The sequence below is a fragment of the Pelodiscus sinensis genome, chromosome 6 (genome assembly GCF_049634645.1).
Source record: "Pelodiscus sinensis isolate JC-2024 chromosome 6, ASM4963464v1, whole genome shotgun sequence".
Taxonomy (NCBI): Eukaryota; Metazoa; Chordata; order Testudines; family Trionychidae; genus Pelodiscus; species Pelodiscus sinensis.
In genome coordinates this window covers 108920982-108942316 of record NC_134716.1, presented here as the reverse complement: position 1 = coordinate 108942316, position 21335 = coordinate 108920982, and the positions used below count along the sequence as shown (strand labels likewise).

Sequence of the window (21335 nt, the reverse complement as noted above, 5' to 3'; positions counted from 1 at the left end):
CAGCCTGATGGCAGTAACAAGATATTAACTAGGCCTGCTGCAAATCATCAGGCATTGACACTGTAAAGCAGCATCTCACCTTGGCTCACGTCCAGCTTTAAGCATTTCCAAGAACTGCCAATGCTTAAATTAATGGCATCTCATTTGAAATGAGCCCGGACACAGTTTAATCTATTTACCATTAACTGACATATTTAGCTCACTGGACTGAAAATGTGTTTAACACAGAGGGTTGTCTTTCAAATTATAGCTCTGATCTGAAAGGCACAGGGGATACAAACACTGTTAAGAATTGCACTGTAAACAGAACGGGCCTGATTTTTGGCCATACTCTGGGTGTTTGGTGCCAATTCAATGGTCTTTGGAGGATTACCCTTGTGTGAAGGGCATCCCGCTGTGACCAGCCGGTTTACATCAGAGCAGCAGGCTGTTAAGCTGAATGAGAAAATGGACAAGTACAATAATTATAAATGACAAACACTAAAATCCAGAATGGCCCTCAGCACAGTGTGCTAAGTGGATGGGATTGCATGGTAACATTATCCAGCTATCCTGTGCACATGGTATATATGTGGCTGCACATCAGCCCTTACTTCTGTGTCATGTTCTGTCATATAGCCCTGCCTGGATGCAGCTATCGTTTCGCCCACCTGCTGTTCTGATGTCACCTGCACACTCACTTCTCAGCTTCTCCTAGGACCAAGCATCCCAGTCCAGGCATATACGCCATCGAAACATTATCTCCTTTTCCAAAACACAAGCATTTCCTTTTGGCCCAGCTGCCAAACTCTCGCCTCAGCAAAAGCAAGCTCGATGGGTTAAGGGAGGGTGGTTTGTCATCTCTTTGCTTTGCATAGATACCCTCCAAAAGGGCATAGCATACTGTAATATCTTACAGCTGATGAGCCAGTTGTGCTTTACAGGCATCCATTAATCAGCTCACAACCTCCCCTATGAGGCCATAATTATTAAAAGCCCTATATTACCAATGAGGAAACTGGGCACGAAGCATTTGGGTTCCTGATCTTGTGAGGTGCTGCTCATCCTCAACATCCCAAAGTCTCCCTCTCAACAGATTGGGTTCTAACTGCCTTGCCCAAAGTCACAGAGGAAACCAGTGGCACATGGAAGGAGCTCAGGTCTCTGGTCTCAGTTCTATCACTTAAGAATAAGAATAATAAACCATGCACAATAGTTACGTTTCCATGTTTTCTTTTTCTTTTATTTTCCTAATACTTACCGATTCAAAGCTTCCAATGAAGCCCTGTTATCAGCCAGTCTGAACTCCAGCATGCCACAAGCCAGAGAACTTCCCCATAACAATTCCTTTTGAACTAAAATATTTCTCTTAAAATATTTTCCTAATTTAATTTCAAAATGACCAGTGCTGGAGAATCCACCACAACTCTTGGTAAACTGTTCCAAAGGTTAATTGGCCTCACTGTGATTGAACGCTAGCAGTAAATTCAGCCCTGCACAGACAGAAAGGAAGACACAATCTCTGTCCAGAAACACTTACATCATATTTAAGAGTTTATATAATTCTGAAGAACTACCTGATTGCAGGCTTAAATCCAGTATGTGACCAGAATAAAGTTTTCCAGCATACGTGCCATATTGTCCGAAAGGGTGAATTTGAGAAACTACTTAGAGTGCCTTCCAAAAAGCATTCAGTTTTATAAATATTTGAGTTCTCAGATTTCAAAAACTGGCATGAATAAATAATCTCTCTAACATTCCATTTAAAATACTTGAAAGTACATTTAATTATTTTTGGTCACGAGTAAAATCCAGTATTTCTTGAAAAGCTGCCAAACCCACCTGAGTCCACCTCACTCTGGCGACTCACAAGTTTTAACTAGGCTGTCATGGGAAAGAGATAAAACCAAGTCATTCTGGTTCCCCTTATCCCATGTCATATTTGAAACTGGAACCTTCACAAATAAACTTCAGAAACTTTCCAAATCTACCTCACCAGCAGGTGATATGGAGCACATGTCATACTCAACTCCTCTAGTGTGGTCTTTGCCATGTGAGCCCACACACATAAGTGAACATGCACATTAAACTGGCAACAATTCCACTTTGGAGGCCTCAACAGTGACTGGCCTCTGTGGACCAGACAGAGAACACAGAGGAGCCAGGAGCCTTTAGGAACTTTGGGTGTCCTGAGCAACTGTGTTTCGTGTTGCTTCCATACTGCCAGTGCTCCTTTCAAACAAGATTATTCTGTTTTCATAGCCTTTAATGGTAAAAAAAAAAAAAAAAAAAAAAAAAAATAGGAACTTCTGGAAACAGTGTAGAGCAGTATTTTGTATTTGGCTGAGAACTTGGTTTGAGCCGAATGGTTGATTAACAGTCAACCTCGAGCTATTTGTAAGCTCAAAGGTGTTCTAAGCTCTGGTAGTGTCTGACACGGAGGCATGCTCCATCGACCGATTTGCAGAGTAGCCCTTTTCACTGCGGATCACAAATCACTTTCACATTAGAGAAGCATGCCGGTAATACTCTTCATCATGGTCATTTGAAAAGCGCCCTTCACATGTACAGCATGAATTTCTGGCAGACATTCTTAAGCACAAAATTAGGGGTAACCAGTGGTGCCATCAATGGTGATAGGTTATCAAAGAATGAGGCTACTGGATGTATGGATCTTAACTTGTAGTAAAAAAGAATTTATTTACATCAACAACTAAAATGTAGCTAGCGGTTTTAAGTTTGGATCTTTTGTTTCTTACCTCTGCTTGTTCTTTGACTTCTTGGAGCACTGTAATGATATCACATTTTGCCTTTACTGATGATAAAACAGATTGCAATTTCTGCTGGTCCAAGGTTGAGACTAATAGCTGATCCAAGCTAAAAATAATATATACATAAATGTAAAATGCAGCATTGTATTTCTGTAAGAATGAAAGGATAGGTCTCAATAATACAGTATATTTCACATTAGCATCAATTTCCTGGGCTTTATTTCTCCACTTCTGTTACTTTTATTTCTTTAAATAAGGTGAAAGAAGGATTTTCAGATGTGCCCACGATTATAGCACCTTCATTTTAGGCAATTTACATATCTGATTGCTAGGAGGGCTGGAACAATTTGTATAATGAGGGTGCTGTGAGCCACTGAACTAAACTGTGAGCCTGCTATATAATGGTATCTCCTTGAAGGCAGAAGGTGTTGCTGCTCCCACAGGTCCCCTAGCTCTCACACCTATGTACTATGTCTGATTGCACACACAAATCATGCAGTTAAGTGTCAAAATGCCGTTTACTGTCAGTGCAAAAAGGGACACCAATTTTAAATAGGCTTGGAAACCAAGCCCTATATCTTTCTTAAAGATTTTAACAACAACCTAGGATAAAGCCAATTCTTTTAAAAATTGAGTGTCAGTGAGCTCAGCAATTGCCATGTTGGGAAACGTGGACTACAATGACAGGCTTCCAACTAAGGTGAGCCAGGACAGCAGTTCTCTCTTCATAAATAATAATAATAATAATAATAATGTTAAAGGAGAGGAAAAGAGTGAAAGAGCTAGAGAGATGGGAAAGGAAGGAAACATGAAATGTCTCTTCTAAACTACTCAACACCCTAAAATCCCAATGGCTTCATTTCAGAGCCTTGATCTAATTAGATGTGGAGGGTACTCAGGAACATCTAAAAAGCCCTCTGCACATCCAGCCTGTTTTATGCAGGGCATTTCAATCAGGACTGAAATACAGTCATGTTTATCACCAAATGGCCATAATCCACAATACTTTTCTAAAATAAAGCATGAGAAACCCTGTGTCCAGCTGATAGAGCGAGGACTCGATCTAAAGCCATTGTGCTCAAATGCAATGAACCTCAATGGATTTGCAATTAGGTTCTACATAACTGGAAGTTTTGCCCAAGAAAAGACTGCAGGAATGACAAGAACAATAGTTTAGGAAATGCTTTTTAAATTAAAAACCACAGAGCATTAAACTAACCTGATAGACCAGCTTTTTTCTGATGGCTTCCTATCTGGGGAACAGTCATGTGTTATATCTTCATCAGATGCTGACCCAGGAGTCCCAGAGCCACTATTACAAGGACTGCTCCTTTTAGAACATAGATGATTCAGTTTTGCAAAGTTAGAGGGGGCAGAAGATGCATTCGGATTTAAAATGTTTTCAACAGGCAGGCCAAGTGATTTCCGGGGTGTAATTTCCAGTTCGGTTTTGAAATGGGTGGCCTTGGGTTCCACCGAGAAGTCCTCATTGCACAGCTTGTCAAGATCCGGCATGCTCAATGCTCTGAGCTCTCGGAGCTTCATGCGGGACAGTGACTGCCTGCTACAACCCCTGCTTCTTCGGAGGTGCGGTGCAGTGGGTGATGAGACACGGGGCTCTCCTGAAGTGTGTTCACCCTGGCTTTTCTTTAAATGAATGTCGTCTTTGCTGCTGTCTACTGAATTCTGCTGCACGTGAGTTAAGATTACATTTGTTTGTGATTTCTGAGCGTATGTTGGACTTTGATTGTCGCTGCATGAACTCAAACTTCGTCTCAATGTCTGCACTGCATCATGTGTGCTGGTAGTGCTTATGGAGGCTATCCCACTAGAAGATCGTCGGCCGACATGTGGTTTAGAACTCATAGAGGCTGAATGTATGTCTATAGCTTTAACAACTGGTCTATCGAAATTTGCCAGATTCTCAAAAGATTTGATCCTCTGTTTCACAGAGAAAGATGAGGTAGATTCCTGTGGCCAGTTCAATTCATAGTAATAGTAATTTCTCTTGAAAGCTTTTAGTTTATCTGGGGCAGGGCAGCTATTTGTGTTAGCTAAAGAGAGCTGCTCCAGAGTTGGTTTCTGGACACTTTGGGAAGTGCTTATTTGTTCTTTTCCATTCTGGGTGCCCTGGCCATTCAGCACCCTGAGATGGACAATTTTTAGCATCCCTGTAATATTGCTCTGAACACTTTGCACTGGGTGTGCTGAAACATCTATTACATTACTGTCCTCTCTCAAATGACTCGACAACTGGACTGGCATTGAGTAAGTCCTTGTCACAGTTTTGGCTGCATTGTGCAGATTTCCATCCCCATCCTTTACCTGAGTGAAACACTGGCCATCCTCCATCTCCTCTGTTGTATTGGCAGCTTCTGACTTTTCCAACAGCAGCCGCTGCGAGGATGGTGCTGGGGAGGAAAAGAAGGAGGATAATCTCACCTCAATGAATGTGCGTTGGATTTCCTGGCCTTCTGGCTGCTCCTGCTGAACTGGGGGAGAACAGAATGAGGAGGCACCACTGTTACAGACTTCCTTAGCTTTGGAATCACTAGTACTCATCTCAACTCCCTTTTCATTATACACATGGTGCTGCTCTGAAGCCTGTCTCTCTTTTTGTTTTTCACCTGCTCTCTGATGCGCCACTTCCCTAGCAATGCTTATTTCACCATTGCCCCTGGATTGCTTTTCACTGCTCTCCTCTGGGCTGCTGTGTGGTGACACGTCTTCAGGTACAGCGAGAGAGGGTTTCGTTTCTTGCTCAGATTTCAGAGTCTTGCAGACTGGTGGAATGCCCTTGCCAGGGTCCATGTTTGTGGGCAGGTGACGGGACACAGAGACTTTCTTTCCTGGAAGCTTGGGTGACAGCTGTGGAGAAACTGACGTTCTTCTCTGATCAGTCCCACCAGCTTTTGCAGGACTAAAGCTTGGAGCTTCTGAATTTGCCTTTGTTTTACTTTTAATAGTGAGGCCCTTTAGCTTTGGTCCTGTTTTGGCTCTCTGGCTATTTAAAATAGTTTCCACAATAGTCCTTTGGGCCATGGCTTTAATTTCACTATGTGATTTTTTCTGTGAGGTTGGGCTCTGCAGTACTGTTACTCCTTTGCTGGAGTTTCTGCTGCAGCTTTGGATTTTTGCATTAGAACTCCTTCCCAATGGCACACCATTCACTTTTTCATTTTTCCCTGACAAGTCATGGCTAGTACTAGTCTTACTTAGATCTTTTGATTTAGTAGGAGTGGATGACCTGGACGTGTGCGTTGATCTTTGTGATAAAGAGTCCATGCGATTGCTATCTGCTTTATTCAAATTAGCCAAACTGTTTGTTTCTTTCTTTGTCAAAGCAGAATGATTACTAACCTTTCCCTCAGAAGCCACTAGTTCACTTTCAAATGTAGATCCTTGTTCTTTATCATGTTCTTTGTCCAGCAAATTATTTTCCAAGCCATTCATGTTTCCAGCAGTGCAGAAACTCTCAGTTTTGCTCTGCAAATCCAAATTGTCTTTGGAAGATTCGCATGGCTTCACAAATTTGTCACTGCTCTCCACGTCCATTCTGTCTTCTGTACTTAAGGCACTGTGGTTGTGGAAGGAGTTAACTGGATGAATACCCAATGGAGGTTTTAGGGCATCTTCATCTGGAATTGAAACTGAGGGAAAAGCATGCACAGGAACAGCAGGAACAACATTTAAATGTTGTGGGATATGTGGAATTGAATTACATTGATCTTCCAGTATAAGTGGAGCTTTGTCATTGTTTGTATCCAATGAACCACAGCTCTCTGTTTGTACAACTTCTGCCACATGAGAGGATGGTGAGGAATGATGGAATACACTTCCAGGAGACATGAGCTGCAGATGCTCCCGAATGGAATGTTGTGGCTCATTATTCATGCAGCAAATTTCAATTTGCTCCTCATCTGACTCTGTAACATGGCATGTTTCAGAGGATTTACTATCAGCTGATGGTAAGAGCAAAACCTCGCCAGCAGCGTCTGGGGCTTCGGTGACAGATTCCGAGTCTGAATGGGAATCCTCTGCAGCACCATACATAGATTTTGGAAATGGTTCATTTCTTGTATCTTCCATGGTGTCTGCTGAAGGCAAATCATCTACACTTAGACTACTAAAATTTCTAGAATAGTTATTTAAGCAGCTTTTATTCACAGTAAAAAGTTTGCCTGTATTCATGGAATCCAGTACCGTTAAATCCCAAATCCCCTGTGCATTAGCTACACAATTCACAGTTTTTTCATGTAGCTCCTTCTGTGCTCTATCTGGCTCAGAATTAGTAGAACAACCTTCTTCTGTTTCACAACTGCACTCAACAGGGCACTCATCTCTGGGGCTTGCCACTGACGGTAGAGACGGAGAAGTTCTATCCTCTGAAGAATTCAATTTGCTTACGAAGTCATCAATATCAGTGATTGGGCTCACAGTGTCATCCTTGGCACAGCTGACCGCTGAGGGACCTGCCTGCACCTCTTCACTCTCGGCATCAGGTGGCAGCATTGTTATCTTTTTGACGTTGTTTGGATTTTCATTTTGCAAAGTTTTCTCTTCACATTTTCCAGAACTGGTTTCCTCTTCCCCAACAAGGATGCTGCAAGGGTCAGCCTGATCTGAACCATCAGTTCCTGAAGACAGACGGAGGTTTGTAAGTTTGTCCATAGCTGTATCGAGGTTAAAAAGAAAGGAAATCAAACCAAACATTTAGCTCTCATTAGTTATGTTAATAGAATATTACACACACAATACTGTGTTCTTGCTGCAAAAGTAGACACACATTCAGGACAGATGTTTCCCTATAGCGCTGCCCTTCTTTTTTCCTGTAATTTACAATTTCTAGAAATAATCACATTCCAGCTGGATCAGGATAATGTAGGTAGGGGGGAAACTCATTTTTAATTAGTACTTGTGATTTGTTTAATTCTTAACTTTAATGGTTAGTATCCCATTTACATTTTAAAGTGTAAGAACACAGCCAGTTGGGCTTAGCTGTGTTCCTTTGCATTAACCCTACAACAAAGAGGAGAAATATACAGGACTAGACTGAAATAAACTGCACCGAATACCTGAAAACCAGTGCACTAATCACAGGTGCTTAGATACTGAGTGATGTGAAATGTATAACTACTTTGGCTCTGATCCTGCAAGGACTCATGCATATGCTTCATGTTACGCCTCTGAGTAAAGTTATCTTCTCTTTCATCTCAAACATTGAGCCCACCCACTAGCAATTTATTAACTGCCCGGAACTCCATCCACTCATCCACACGCACATTCTAACTCTCCTGCCTCTCCCAGTTTGCCCATTTACATCACAGATGACAGCAAAGAGGTGGATTGCGTAAGGAGTAAGTGTACAGGAACTGGGAAGGGTTTTCAGGCAAAACAGAGGGTTCTCTTAGGAAGAATGCCAGCCTCCTATAAGTCTACTGCCAGAATCCTCTCAATGCCCAGGCTAGACTAGGGCAGAGGTAGGGACTCTTCTTTCAGTCAGGGGCCACACACAAGTAAAAAGCAAAAGCAAGCCTCATTCAGCTGCATCTAGGTGAGAAGCGCAAAAAAACAAAAACAAAAAAAAAACACCCTCCCCCCCAAAAAAACTAACCCCCTCCCCCAAAAAACCACCATCAACCACCAAACCAACCAACCTCACTCACACTCAACTCAGAATACCGGGGCTTTTCCCATTCCAGCTAGCCAGCGCTCATGTTCCAGACCCATGGAGGTAGAAAGGCTTGGGGGTTCTGGCCCACACTGGGAGACTTGCCACAAAATGGATTAAATTAAGCAGAGGGCTAGATCTGGTTCCCCAGCCCTGGCCTAGGGATTTAGGAACAGGACCACCCAGCCTGCCAGAAAACCCTTAAAAACAGCTGGTGTCTAAGCATCACTCATTTGGAAACTAGTTAGACCTCTAAGAATTAACAGCTGAACAAAGAAGAGTGTATTTTAGCTAAGATAAAACCAAACGTAGTGCTGCTCCTGAAGGCGCAACATTTACTGTTCTTTTCAACCACTGTTTGCCACACTGCATAATTCATTTAAATTGTGGATACAAGCATACTGCAGGATAAGCATAAATCTTTTCAGTGGGAATAACTAGGTATCAACATTTTCACCTAAATTAGAAACAACTCTTTTACAGCTAAAATGCAAATAGCCATTTCAACAAGATTCAAGCACTGCACTTCTATTTTATACTTCCTTTCTGAGCATAAGAACTTTCCGATTTTCTAAGGAAATACCTGGATTTCATTATTTTACTATCTGATCACAAAATGCAAGTTAAACTCCATATTTTCAGAGACAGAATTGACTAAAAGAATCAGAACATTTAAAAGCTCAAGACTATCTTATGCGTAGTCAAATTAACTTGTCATTTATCAACAAGACATTGACTGCAAATTTAAATGTCACATGTGACCCTTTTTAATACTTCCATAATTAAATTCCATAATTAATTTGCTTCTGAATTAGAAGGTTGAAAGCTGCTCTAAATATTCAGATCCTTTTAGTCAAATATTCTGGAGCTATTATTTTAAATGTAAGCTTTAAATGTTTTGTAAAGGTGAGAAAATAGCACTTTATAATGCCATGTTATAAATGACAAAGTCTGATTCTGTAATGAAATGCGCACACACTTTTTTCTGAATTATCTTAGATGCCAGGTCAGCAAAACACCTAATCAAGCTTTTACCATATTCAAAACAAACAGTGAAAGAGTAAAAAAATGCTCTCACCTGATACTGCCTTTTGCACATCTAGTGTAACAGACATGGGGAGATTCTGTATGAACAGACAGATTTGCTGGTATGTCATTCCACTGAGTGGGATACTGTTGATGGACAAAATCTCATCTCCTACTGCCAGCTTTCCCGGAGATCCCTAATATGGTCCAGAGATAAATGAATGTAAATACTCGAGAGGCTCTCTCACAGGAGCAGAGCGCATAGCTTGTGGTACAAGTATAAATGTTCTACAAGCAATGCTCCCAGGTCCCAGCGGTTACAGAAGGCAGGCCACTGGCATTACTTTACTCAGTTTACAGACAAATACAGTGAGGAACAGAATGACACATTTTGTGATTAGCAAGTGGGGGAACTGATGACAAAATGAACCTCCCCTCCCCAGAAGCGGATGAGAGTTTTGTGGGGCCCAGGGCAGCACAATTTCGCGGGGCTCCCCTTTGGAGAAAAAATAGAAAAAAAAAAGGCAACAAAAGTGCAAATTGAAGGCTATTTTCACATTAAATGTGAATTGGGTAAATTTGATGGAAACTTAATTTAGTTGGATAATTTTTATTTTAATTATATTGTAAGTCATTCTTAAACAAAATTCTGCATTAATCATTAAAAGTTTTCATTTGTATTTAAGTCTCTTCCCCCTCCTACCTCACTCTTTCTTTCTCTTCTCCTCCTGCCTCACTCTCTTTTTCTCCTCCCCCTCCTGCCTCTCACTCGCGGAGCCCAAATGGCCGTTTGGGCCCCGTGCAGCGTCCCAGCTGAGCGGCATAGAACTCAACCGAGCGCCACAGCGGGAGGCAAAGGGGGGGCGGGGTGGTGATGTACACGCCAGGGGGCGGGACCTGGAGCTTCTGTCACACCCTTCGCCTCCCACCCCCGGCCGTGTACATCACTGCCCCGCCGCCCTTTGCCTCCCGCTGTGGCACTCGGCTGAGTTCTGTGCCGCTCAGCCAGGCCGCCGCGCGGGAGCAAGCAGCTCAAATGGCCATTTGGGCCCCCTATTGCGGCGCAGGGCCTGAGGCAGCTGCCCCGCTTGCCCTGCCTTATATCCGCCACTGCCCCTCCCAGCCTTTGTGACTCAGCACAGAGACCAGCTACTTGTCAATGACGGTATTGGTGATGTTTCTTGGTTCCCAAAGAAATTAGTGTGAGGATGATGCTGTGGTCACTTTAGAGATATTCTGGCTGAATGAACCACAGTTTCTCTAGGATATCACCAAGCAGTGCTTCCTCCTAGTTATCACCTCTCGGTATCTGACTAGTTACTTGGGGCTGTACTCATCTCCCGTTAAGCCAATCTGAATCTTTTCAGTGCCTTAAAAAATGAGCTAGTATTGGCTAAATATATATCCCATGGTTCTATAGTAAATCAGTGGTTGAAATAGGAACAGGATTCAGGAATCATGACTCAGACCCCTGTTCAAACCACTTTGCCATTCATCTCTCTCACAGTTAAGATTCACTAAATCAGCTAAGAACACTGTGTCACATGTTCACACAAAAATTCTTCATACAGTTGAACAATTTGCCTAAGGTCAGCATTCAGTACCTACATCAAGCAGATAAAATTATCCCCACTGTAAGAAGCAGATAAAATACAAAGCAGATAGATAGATAAATAAATAAATAAATAAATAGGAGAAAATGTTTACATCCTAAATTGCAATACAATTCCTTCTTATTAATAAGCAATGTACATTTTACCATGAATGTTTTATTTTTCTAAATTACTCTCTTCCTTACATAAACTTTTTGTTTCTGGTGAAGTGGAAAAATGGTAGTGAGCCCTGAAACAATAATTACTAATCTGTCTTATTTCATTTTGGTATTTTTTTCTTGCTACCTTTTTCAAGCTTAAATCAGGTGGGGGTAGGAATATGTCTCTAAAACATTTAGTTTAATAGCATATTAGAAAGATAAGGAATGAGACATTCATTCTTTCCAGTGGAGGTAAATCTCTTGTTTGCATGCATGTATAATGTCTCACTTATCAACTATTAATCTCCACAAAGAGAAACCCAGGAATAAACATCCACAAATGAATCATATTTCTAAAATGTTACCCTTTCAGCAGCTCCGCCTGGTCGTAAACCTGTTACCACAACTCTCACGGGAGTGGTCTGGATTTCCAAATCCAGACCAAATGATTCATCTTCATTCCGAAGCAGATTTATTGTTTCAGCACTGCTCTGCCTGGGGATGTCGGGTGGTTCAGTCTTTTTGCTGTGTGGAAGTGTCCTGGCAAGAGGCTTATGACAACAACTGTGCTCCTTGATTTTCTGCCTTGGAAGATTGCGGCACTCAGCACTCATCATACTTTTTACTCTTGTGACTGCTTTGTGCTCTAGTTTAGGGGATCTCAGAGAGTCAAGCTGTGCCTCTCGGAGCTCCTTCACTCCCAGATTACTAGGAGGAATCTCAGGCATACCCGAGTAATCGAGTGCTTTGTTTTGAAAGAAGGAAGAGTCCGTCATTTGCTCCAGGGCACTCTCCTCAGACATCAAGGAGCTGTTGAACACAGGGGTAGCTGTCTTACTTCCAGTGTGTCGAGACAATTCATCATCCTGGCCTTCATCGTCAGCTTCAACGGAAGAAGTGATGATGATGGCAGAATCTTCCTCAGTGTTTGTCTGGCTCCTGTCCTGCTGGCCCCTTTGGAAGTGGGCATCTTCTTGCTTGACAAAATCATCCTCATCACTCACATCACCATCATAGAAAACAACCCTTCTCTGCCTCTGCAGAGGGCTGCGAACAGATGTGGGGCTACCATTAAGGCTTCCCAGTTGGGCAGATTCCACATGCTTGCTGAAAAGACCAGGTGACTTTCCACTGGTTGGTGAAGCAAGACTATCTGCTTTGCTCACTCCTCCTTCTTTAGCAGCTAGAAAAGAAAGAATTTATTACATTTTTAATTGGGCTTATTTGACTAGTTTTGTGCTGAGCATTCTACAGCAGCCACTTTACAAAGAGACATGTTTGTTGCAACAGAGGATTTTTGCTGTATCCGTATAGAAAGGTTGAGCTGTTTTCCCACATCTTTCACTCTCTAAAGCGTACCTACTGTTAACAGCACTAGGGATGAAAGATGGTCTCCTGATTTATCAGTGTTTACTGATATCTGGTTTTATTCTCAGCCTGCTTCTGAACCAGGACTGTGCCCACAAGAAGAACAGGGATCCCACACACATTTATTTTTTAAATTCAAAAAGTAGAAAATCATTGCAATTCTGCTTAAATCTATGCAAAGAACTGACCTAATCGATTCACTGTGTGAGAGACAGAGAGAGAAAGATGCTCAGAGACAAAACACAAGCACAATCGGTTTCATTCTAAAGCAGGGGTCTCTAACCTTTTTAACCATGAGATCACTTTTTGAATTTAAGTGCAATCCACAATCTACCTCAAACTCAAATACCCTGGCCCCGCCTCCTTTGTGCCCCTTCTCTGAGGCCCCGCCCCTACTCACTCCATCCTCTCTCCCTCCCCCATCCTCCCTCACTTTCACCAGGCTGGGGTGCAGGCTCTGGTCTTCGATTAAGGGATTTGGAGTGCGAGAGGGGCTCGGAGCTGAGCTTAGGACAGGCAGTTGGAGTCCGGGGGGGGGGGGGAGGGGTCTAGGTGTAGGCTCTGAGACAGCGTTTGGATGCAGGGATGCTCGGGGCTAGGGCAGGGGCTTGGGTGCCGGAGGGGGGGGGTCATGACTGGGGTAGGGTTTCAAGATGTGGGCTCCGACTGGGCACTGTTTACCTCAAGTGGCTCCTGGATGGTGGTGCAGTGGGGCTAAGACAGGCTCACCCCTGCCCTGGCCCTGCACCACTCCCACAAGCAGTCAGCAAACTCCCTCCCAAGTCCTGTTGTGCCCCGTCCCGTGCTGCTCCCAAAGGTGGGAGGGGGACCACCTTGACATCAGCACCCCTCTTCTCCCTCTCCTGCCCTTCACAGTAAGCAGGAAACTCCCGAGGGTGTGGGAGGCAGCTCCAAGTCAAAGGGCAGGGGGTGTACAGCAATAGGGGGAGGGGCAACTGAAGTGCTGGCGCTTGAGAGCCTTTTGGCCAAACCAGTCAGGATCCCCTGTCAGAGACTCCAAGATCTACCAGGAGATCCTGATCTACTGGTTGGTGACCACTGTTCTAAAGACTGTGTGGTCTAAGACATTCTAGTCATACCCTTCTTATTAAAAAAAAAACCCTATACATTATATACTCATATAGATATAATACAAGCTATTTTTGTATAGCGTCTTTCACATAAACCAAATCCAAAACTGGCAGATGCAGACACTATCTCAGAAGCATAGAAATACATCTGCTCTCCCTTGCCTATTTGATTCTTGAGTCAGTATGGAAGAAAACCCAAACTATTTCAGATAGACCATAGAGAGGAGAAAGATCTCACAACACGTGAAATATTTTATGGCAACACTATGTATTCTGGTATAAAGATAAAGTTTCATGCACCTCAGATATTTAAGATTAAGGATGTTAAGAGGTCAGTAATTGACAATTTGTATAGACTACATGATTAGTTGATACGGGAAGGCTCTCTGTAGCGGCTCGTGCCGGTCCCAGAGCTACCCCTCTGCAGCTCTGCAGTTTAAATGTAGTAGGAGCCAGGTGTGACCCCAACTGGCATGAGTTAGGATAGAGCTGGGACCACTGCAGCTCTGCATTTTAAATGTAGTAAGAGCCAGGTGGCTCCTATTACATTTAAAATGCAGAGCTGCAGCGGTCCTGGACCAGCATGAACCGGGACTGAGCCAGGTTTGCTCAGTCCCGGCTCATGCCAGGTCCAGCAACCCCTGCCAGACGCCAGCCCTGGCTGCCACGAACAAAGGCTGCTTGGGCAGCAGCCCCTGTTTGCGGAGGCCCAGGCTGGCCACAGGCAGAGACTGCTTCATGGCAGCCTCCCCTACCCTCCCTGCTGCTGCCTCTGATAGAGGCAGCAGAGATGGTGCTGGGGGGAACCAGCTTTTAAGCCAGCTGCTCCCAGCACCAGCTCCTGTTCCCCTCCCCCCTTGCTGCCTCTGAAACAGAGGCAGCAAGGGGGAGGAGAGACTGAGTAGCAGACTCGACTACCTGATAAGTTTGGGCTTACTTGCTTACATCCCTATTTAAGACTGATCGGATTTAATTAATCAGATGATCACTAGTGGCTTGATTAACTTGTAATAACAACTTAGATTTGTTCAGCTAAACCAATAATATGAATTCATTCTCTTAGGCAGAATTGCAATCCAGTCACATACTTTGCACATTGCATTTAGACTCCTTTTATTTTCTGAAGCATCAAATTACAACCTATTGGCTAGCACTGTACTAGCTGACATTCCTGCCCCCAGACACTCCTGTTCTTGAACTTACAAAGCAACCATAACACATGCATGTCTACTCCACATATAATCTTGCCATTTCTTTCTATTTCTGTAGCTTACTTGGGTTGCTTGGAGGAAGAGAGCTGTCATCCAAAGAACTGTTCCCACTTTTCTGACGGAGCTGCTCTTCATCACTGGAGCCTGTTACTAGCAAGTCAGAAAATGACATCTGACTTGGCCCATCTTGTGCAAAGTACTGGGAAAGCTCTGTTTCAGAACTGACAGATCCCTGCTGAAATGAAAATAAATAAATAAAACTAGTGATTGGTGCTTATTTATGTGAACAGCACCCAAACATCGCTAACTTCGGCCTCAACATATTGGTAACTACAGCAAAGCTTAATATCCCAGTTCTACAAATGGGTATGGAGCCACAGTTAGATAAAGGCCAACATTTTCAAGTTTAGGTTGCTGAAGTTAGGTATCTGAAACCACATTTCAGCACCAAAAGGGCACTGATTTTCAGACATGTAAAGACAGGTATTCAGCACAGCAATTAGGGGTAAACCACTCACCTTTATGAGTCCCTTTAAGTCCCTCCTTTATTGAGAGACTAGAGGTCCTTGTACTCCCTCCCTGGGACTGACTGTATTCCCTACTTGGCATTCCCAGGGAAAAAAATTTCCACCACTATTACAACATACAGAAACCAGTTAGTCATTTATTAGCAGATTCCGTATTTCAAAGCCCACACTCCATTCGCCACCTCAATGCCAATATGAACACATCATTGAGCAGGGCTCATTTTTTACAAGACTGAAATCAAACCACAGCCCATGACAAAGAAGTGGGGTTCTGATAAGTGACGGAGGTCTCATTCGGGTGACAGCCTTCCAGGCCAGCCCCACTGCAGATCACTCCTACAAGCATCTGCCGAACAGACCTAAATGAGAGCTTTGTTATTGCTGACCATGGCTGTGCAGCAGCGGTATGGCTTAACTAACGGAACGCCTTAGAATGACACAGGGGTGATATGGAAGAAGCACAGATATTTTGTTCTGAGCTATCTGATTCTCTGGTAAAAGCATATCCTAAAACATCATCTCTTTGTGTTGCATTTTAATTTGTTTACCCGACTTGCTGGCTCCAGGAATCGTTTCATTGTCCAGCTCAGGGGTGATGAGGCCTCTCCCTGTTTGGCCTTCACACTAGGGGATGGACTTTTCTGCAGAACCCCTGTTAAACATGAGTCAATTAGAGATCAAAAAATTAAAGCTACAGAATATGTACACAAACAAGCAGAGCACTAGTCTGTCTAGATATTTAGACAGTGCTCATCACCATATCATCTAAGTCCCTTTAAAAACAAGTTTTATTTAATTTAACAAGTCTCTAATACATCTCAAGTTTCTCTCCATCTTCCAGGTAAGGTGCTATTTAGTTACTTAGCTTACACAAGCCAGGAATCTGAATCACAATTTATCGTAAAAGATCACATCCCGGCTGCTTCCAGCCATACTGTAGGATTGGAGAGTGGAGGTCATCAGCAAATGTTTGCTCCAAAATGGCTCCACCTCTCTTCACAGAAAGCCATTTTGGTGTAAATAAGCTTCATTTAAAAAACCTTAACATTTCTCTTTGAAAACCAGATAGTTGGTCTTCCCTCCAATGTGAAGCAAAAAGGGGAATTATGTGATTAGAGTTCATATATTTTCCTACAAGTTCATTGTCATTGGTATAATTTTAGAAACAGCTAATGTCACTTTCAAACACTGATGGCCTATCCCAACTTCACTCAACTGAGTGGCAATGGGGAACATCGACCAGCAGTCTAATGGCCATATCTAATTTGTTAAAAACGAATTAGAACATTGCAGCATGTCTTTAACGTGGACTGTGCAAACTACCAGTCCCAGAATGCAACACACTGACCTGATCCTTTAGATCAGGATAGAAGAGTAACCTCCCCATGCTCTGACGTTATGGTGATTGGTGCCATGGAGATTTCACACAGTGCTAAAGAAATGGGCTATGTAAATATTTTTAATTAATACTGTTTTCTGGAACATTTCTCAACAGGAGTTTAAAGTAGTTATGACTGCAAAAATCCCAATAGCACAAGAGCAAATATTGCCATATATGAAAAATAATGGACAGATCTGACAACATAGAAAAGGAACATGTTGCTACCTATGACATGAGGGGAATAAGCATCTTTGCTCTCTCGATGCGTGGTGCATGCTATTGCTTCATCCATCTCCTGTTCAGAAACCTAATTTTTATAGAAAAGAGATTATGTGAGTTTGCTGTAGAACATAAGAAGCTAAAATCAGAGTCTGAGCACTGATCCTCACAATTACATTATTCAGTCAAGATTTACTCTTGTTTTAGAGGTGTGAGCAAAGAAACGTGATCCAAGAGCTCCCAAGTTCTGATCCTAGTTCTGAATCAGGCTCCCTCTGTGACCCTGAGCTGCTCTCTTTAACAGGTTTTCCTCATACCTCTTCTACAGTCAGCCTCCTACAAACTCAAAAATGTCTTTAGTGTCAGATTAAATTTACAAATATTAAATATAAAAGTTGCATCAGGCTTTCATAAAGCAAAGTTATGATGCCATGAATATTATCTAAGTAGCACGTAATCTTGATGTTCTATAGATATGTGCACAAAAATCTTAATCTTTAAAAATACTTATTAGCCATTTGTCTAAAATATTCCATCAGTAAAAGATAAGTTAAATACAAAACATGAAAAGGCCACACTTTCTGAAATATAAGCTGACTTTTCTCTTAACTACCCCTTTTACCAAACAAACAAACAAAAATACATATATACTCAATTGGTAATTAGTATCTGTAATATTTTCCACACACAAAAATATATTGTAGTGACATGCTGCATTTGAAATATCTGGATTATTCCAATACATTCACCCTCTAGAAAATTTTAGAAAACATTAGATGCCGTCTTAGAACTGGAACTGTTGGGAAGCAGGCATACAGAACAGCTCAAGTTTCTGTTTTCAGATATGCCCAATATGATTTCAATTCACTCAACTTTACATGAATTATAATAACTCAGCTCAAAGACAGGTCAGAAAGCTGAACCTCTTTGAACTAAGAAGAGCTGAATTATCCCTTACCAAACTCAGCAGTTTAAACATAAATTAAATGCCACATCCACTAACAATAACAAAAGAAAGAAAACCTTTGTGGTATTTTTCTTGGAAATACATAAAAATACCGACGCATGTATATTCAGTAACAAAACTTGCCGTGGAGCTTTTGCGTGATGAAGTGAGGGATTAAATATAAAAATGTATGAACCAAAACAACATGAACCTTAACAAAAATATCTTTGTTTCTAGACCATGCGATGGCATTGAAGCGGAGGAGTCTCACCCACGCTCCTAACATTTTCTGTAACAGGTCTTGAATGCCTTAAAAGCCCTGGATCTAGCCAGGGGAGGATTCCATGTAGCAGGAGGTGAGATGATATCCAAAGGCAAGCCCAACAAGTGGAGTGTGTGTGTGTGGGGGGGGAGGCTAAGTAGGGCCACAGGAGTGGGGCAATACTGGGCAGCGTTGTGTCTATACACAGCCATGCACAGAAGCTGTAACTTCAATAGTGTTCTGAATTATGCTGCAGATTATGAAGCAACCAGGATTTAGAGGACATAAAGGTGATGTGAAGCTGCTGGGGGCCCTCCCCAGCACCAGCTTGAGAGTTGTGGGCTACTGTCTCATCTGCAGTGTTTAGGGGGCATGTAAGGTCCCAGGAAGTTCCGACATTTTGTGGGACAGGGTGACAGGAAACAGATCGCTTGATGATTACTTGTTCTGTTCATTCCCATTGGGGCACCTGGCATTGGCCATGGTCAGAAGACAGGATACTGGGCTAGACTGAGCATTGGTCTGATCCAGTATGGCCATTCTTTTGTTATGAAGAATGGCTTTTTTGTGCAAGGAGAAATAAAAACAAAATACCAATTCCAGCAAGATCTCATTTTTCAGCTTTGTCTACATCAGGCGTGTCAAACTTACTCTGTGAAGAGGAACAAATGCAATTATCATCTGTGGGCTGGGGTATAAATCCACAGCTACCTGTATACCCTCTAGGTACTGCAGTTTCCCAGGGATATTAAGCATAGGAGAGTGAAAGATCTAGCGCAGAATATGGTCTTAATTTCAATATTTTCAAGTGTCACTAGTAAACCTGGGTGCCCAACCTAGGTCTGTCTGTCTTCACATTGTATTTCCCAGTCCCTATTACCAAGCACGAATCATTCCAACCCCAGCTTCTGGAGTGATCAGGAGCCAAGGAACAGTTGAAGGGCTGTTCAATACTCAATTGAAATGAATGAGGATTAGGTAAGGAGGAGAGTTTGCACTTCTTGGATAATTATTTTGGGGTATCCACAAGTTCATGTGTACAGTGTGCCTTCTAATACTGCAATGAATGAACTACAACACTGTCCAACACAATACATGGACTTGTTCTGAAGTTCTGCTGGTCTTACATTTTGGGCCCAACTCTAGCTCCCTGCCTCTTGCTCTACTCCTCTTCTCCAGTCATCAGAAGCCCTGGCTGTGATCATTCAATAGTCTTATGTGGACGCCCATTAGTGTCCATCATCTGTACATCTGAATTGCAAAAAAACAAATGCCACCTATGGAACTTGCATGACAAGTTTTTCCCAAACTATATATCATTACTGTCACCTCCAGGAAAAGAATGTCAAATCATTCTGGTCAATAAGGCAAACTAGAATTCAGAGCATTTGTGCCTCAAACAGGTTTCCATTTGTAGTTAGGGATTCAAAAAACAAAGCTTTCCTGCTCCCCTTAAAACAAGTATTTTCCAACTTCATTCCTATGCAGCCAACAAGGTTTTATATACCCATGAAATGTTTTGCATGGTAAAATAAAATAAGTTGTTATTCTATACTGTTTGGATAAAGGAGTATCTTTCATCACCAGTAGCAATTTGCTTGAAAATCATCACACTTTCAAAATGCAGAGATTTTAAAATCCCCCTAGCACAGATTCTGAAGAAGCAGTACATCACAGATTCATTTCTTCTACAGGAAAACTTGATATCTGGACAGGTTAACATTATAAAAAAGTGCTGGATCCATTATTATATTATCGTGTATTGACTCAATCTGTTGATATTTATCCATGACAGTCTGTTCAAATTCAATTTCACCCAACATGATTGTAACAACAAAGGTAACATGTACAGCATTTATGCTGTCAGCTTCAAATTCATACGTTTGTCACACAGTCCAACTGCAAGTAAATTAGTGAGCTTGACAACTGGAATATTTTACAGAAAAATAAGCCTGCCTAGTTAAAGCTACAACTAGTGGATAGTGTCAACGCAGCAAGAAAGGCCCAACACAACTATGGATTCAAAGATAAGAGACCATCATAATCATCTGGACTGACTCGTGTAACAAAAGCTTCAGAGGGGTAGCCGAGTTAGTCTGTAACAGGAAAAACTTAAAACATAACAAATAACCTGGTAGCACTTTAAAGACTAACATACTTTGTTAGCCTTTGAAGTGCTACCAGACTATTTGTTGTACTTTAAGTTTTTCATGTGTAACACTCCATGAAGTCACCTGGAGAGAAAATGCAAGAGTTCTCCATCACCTCTCCAAGGTTCACACCCAGATTGTGAGAACACAGGAAAGCAAGGTGCAGCTATCAGAAGCTGTTTTCTCCTCACCTTGGGATTGGGATGACGACTAATGATAAGGCTAACTGGACCCGGACCACATTCACTCAGAATGGCATAGGCTTCACTCAGTGCTGCATGGCGTAGACTCACTGAATCTGCCTCTAGGATCTGGTCGCCGCGGCTAGAAAGAGAAATACAGCCGGTTAGCACATCTGTCTCTCATAAAACATTTGGGCTGTTGACTAGTGGCCAGACTCTTCAAAGACACATATCTGGAAGAGATTTGATTGGCAAAAACCAGTCCAGCTCTTGCTCCCATTGACGTGCCTGTTGACACTCCTTTGACTCCACTGGAAACTCTGGCAGGATCCAACGTTCCTTTTTGCATTTACTGATGATGTGATGCACCGTATTTCATCAATGCATAATTCTGACTGCTCCAGACTAGAGTGACAGTGAATGTTTGGCTCCAGTGGTAGGTATCGTTTTCTGAGCACAGAAGCCAAACATTATATGCAGACAGGTTATTCCTCACCACCATCCTGAATTACTTAAACACCCAGCATCCTTTTAACAGAATTCATTTGGAGCTTGTGATGTGGTAGGAGTATATGAAACTGTTTCAGATTTGAACTAGAGAAAAATTAGGTGAGAGGCACCTCATTTTCACTTGAAATTGAGGTAAAGATGTTTGATGAAATGTCTCTTCTGTGACAGGACTGTAAATTATTAATATCAGTTTCTTAACTCTTGACAGCTTTTGGAATATCGACATCTGGAACCATTCAAAACAAGGATAACCATCTAGCAATATTACTGCATTTGCCATGATTATTA

At 42.3% G+C, this 21335-nt stretch overlaps 1 protein-coding gene across 6 annotated transcripts in view; it reads right to left on the bottom strand.

The window, feature by feature from the left end:
- The window catches only part of PDZD2 (PDZ domain containing 2), a 309904-nt gene that overhangs the window by 15470 nt on the left and 273099 nt on the right, over positions 1 to 21335 (bottom strand). For 5 of the 6 annotated variants that reach the window (XM_075932594.1, XM_075932597.1, XM_075932595.1 and 2 more), the window contains 8 exons: positions 20547 to 20679; positions 17004 to 17085; positions 15946 to 16049; positions 14934 to 15105; positions 11566 to 12383; positions 9500 to 9644; positions 3970 to 7423; positions 2739 to 2856 (listed from right to left, as the gene is read on the bottom strand). In XM_075932594.1, coding sequence (XP_075788709.1) covers positions 2739 to 2856; positions 3970 to 7423; positions 9500 to 9644; positions 11566 to 12383; positions 14934 to 15105; positions 15946 to 16049; positions 17004 to 17085; positions 20547 to 20679 — 5026 coding nt within the window. The remainder of the gene's footprint in view (positions 1 to 2738; positions 2857 to 3969; positions 7424 to 9499; positions 9645 to 11565; positions 12384 to 14933; positions 15106 to 15945; positions 16050 to 17003; positions 17086 to 20546; positions 20680 to 21335) is intronic. The other variant, XM_075932596.1, reaches the window with a different exon arrangement.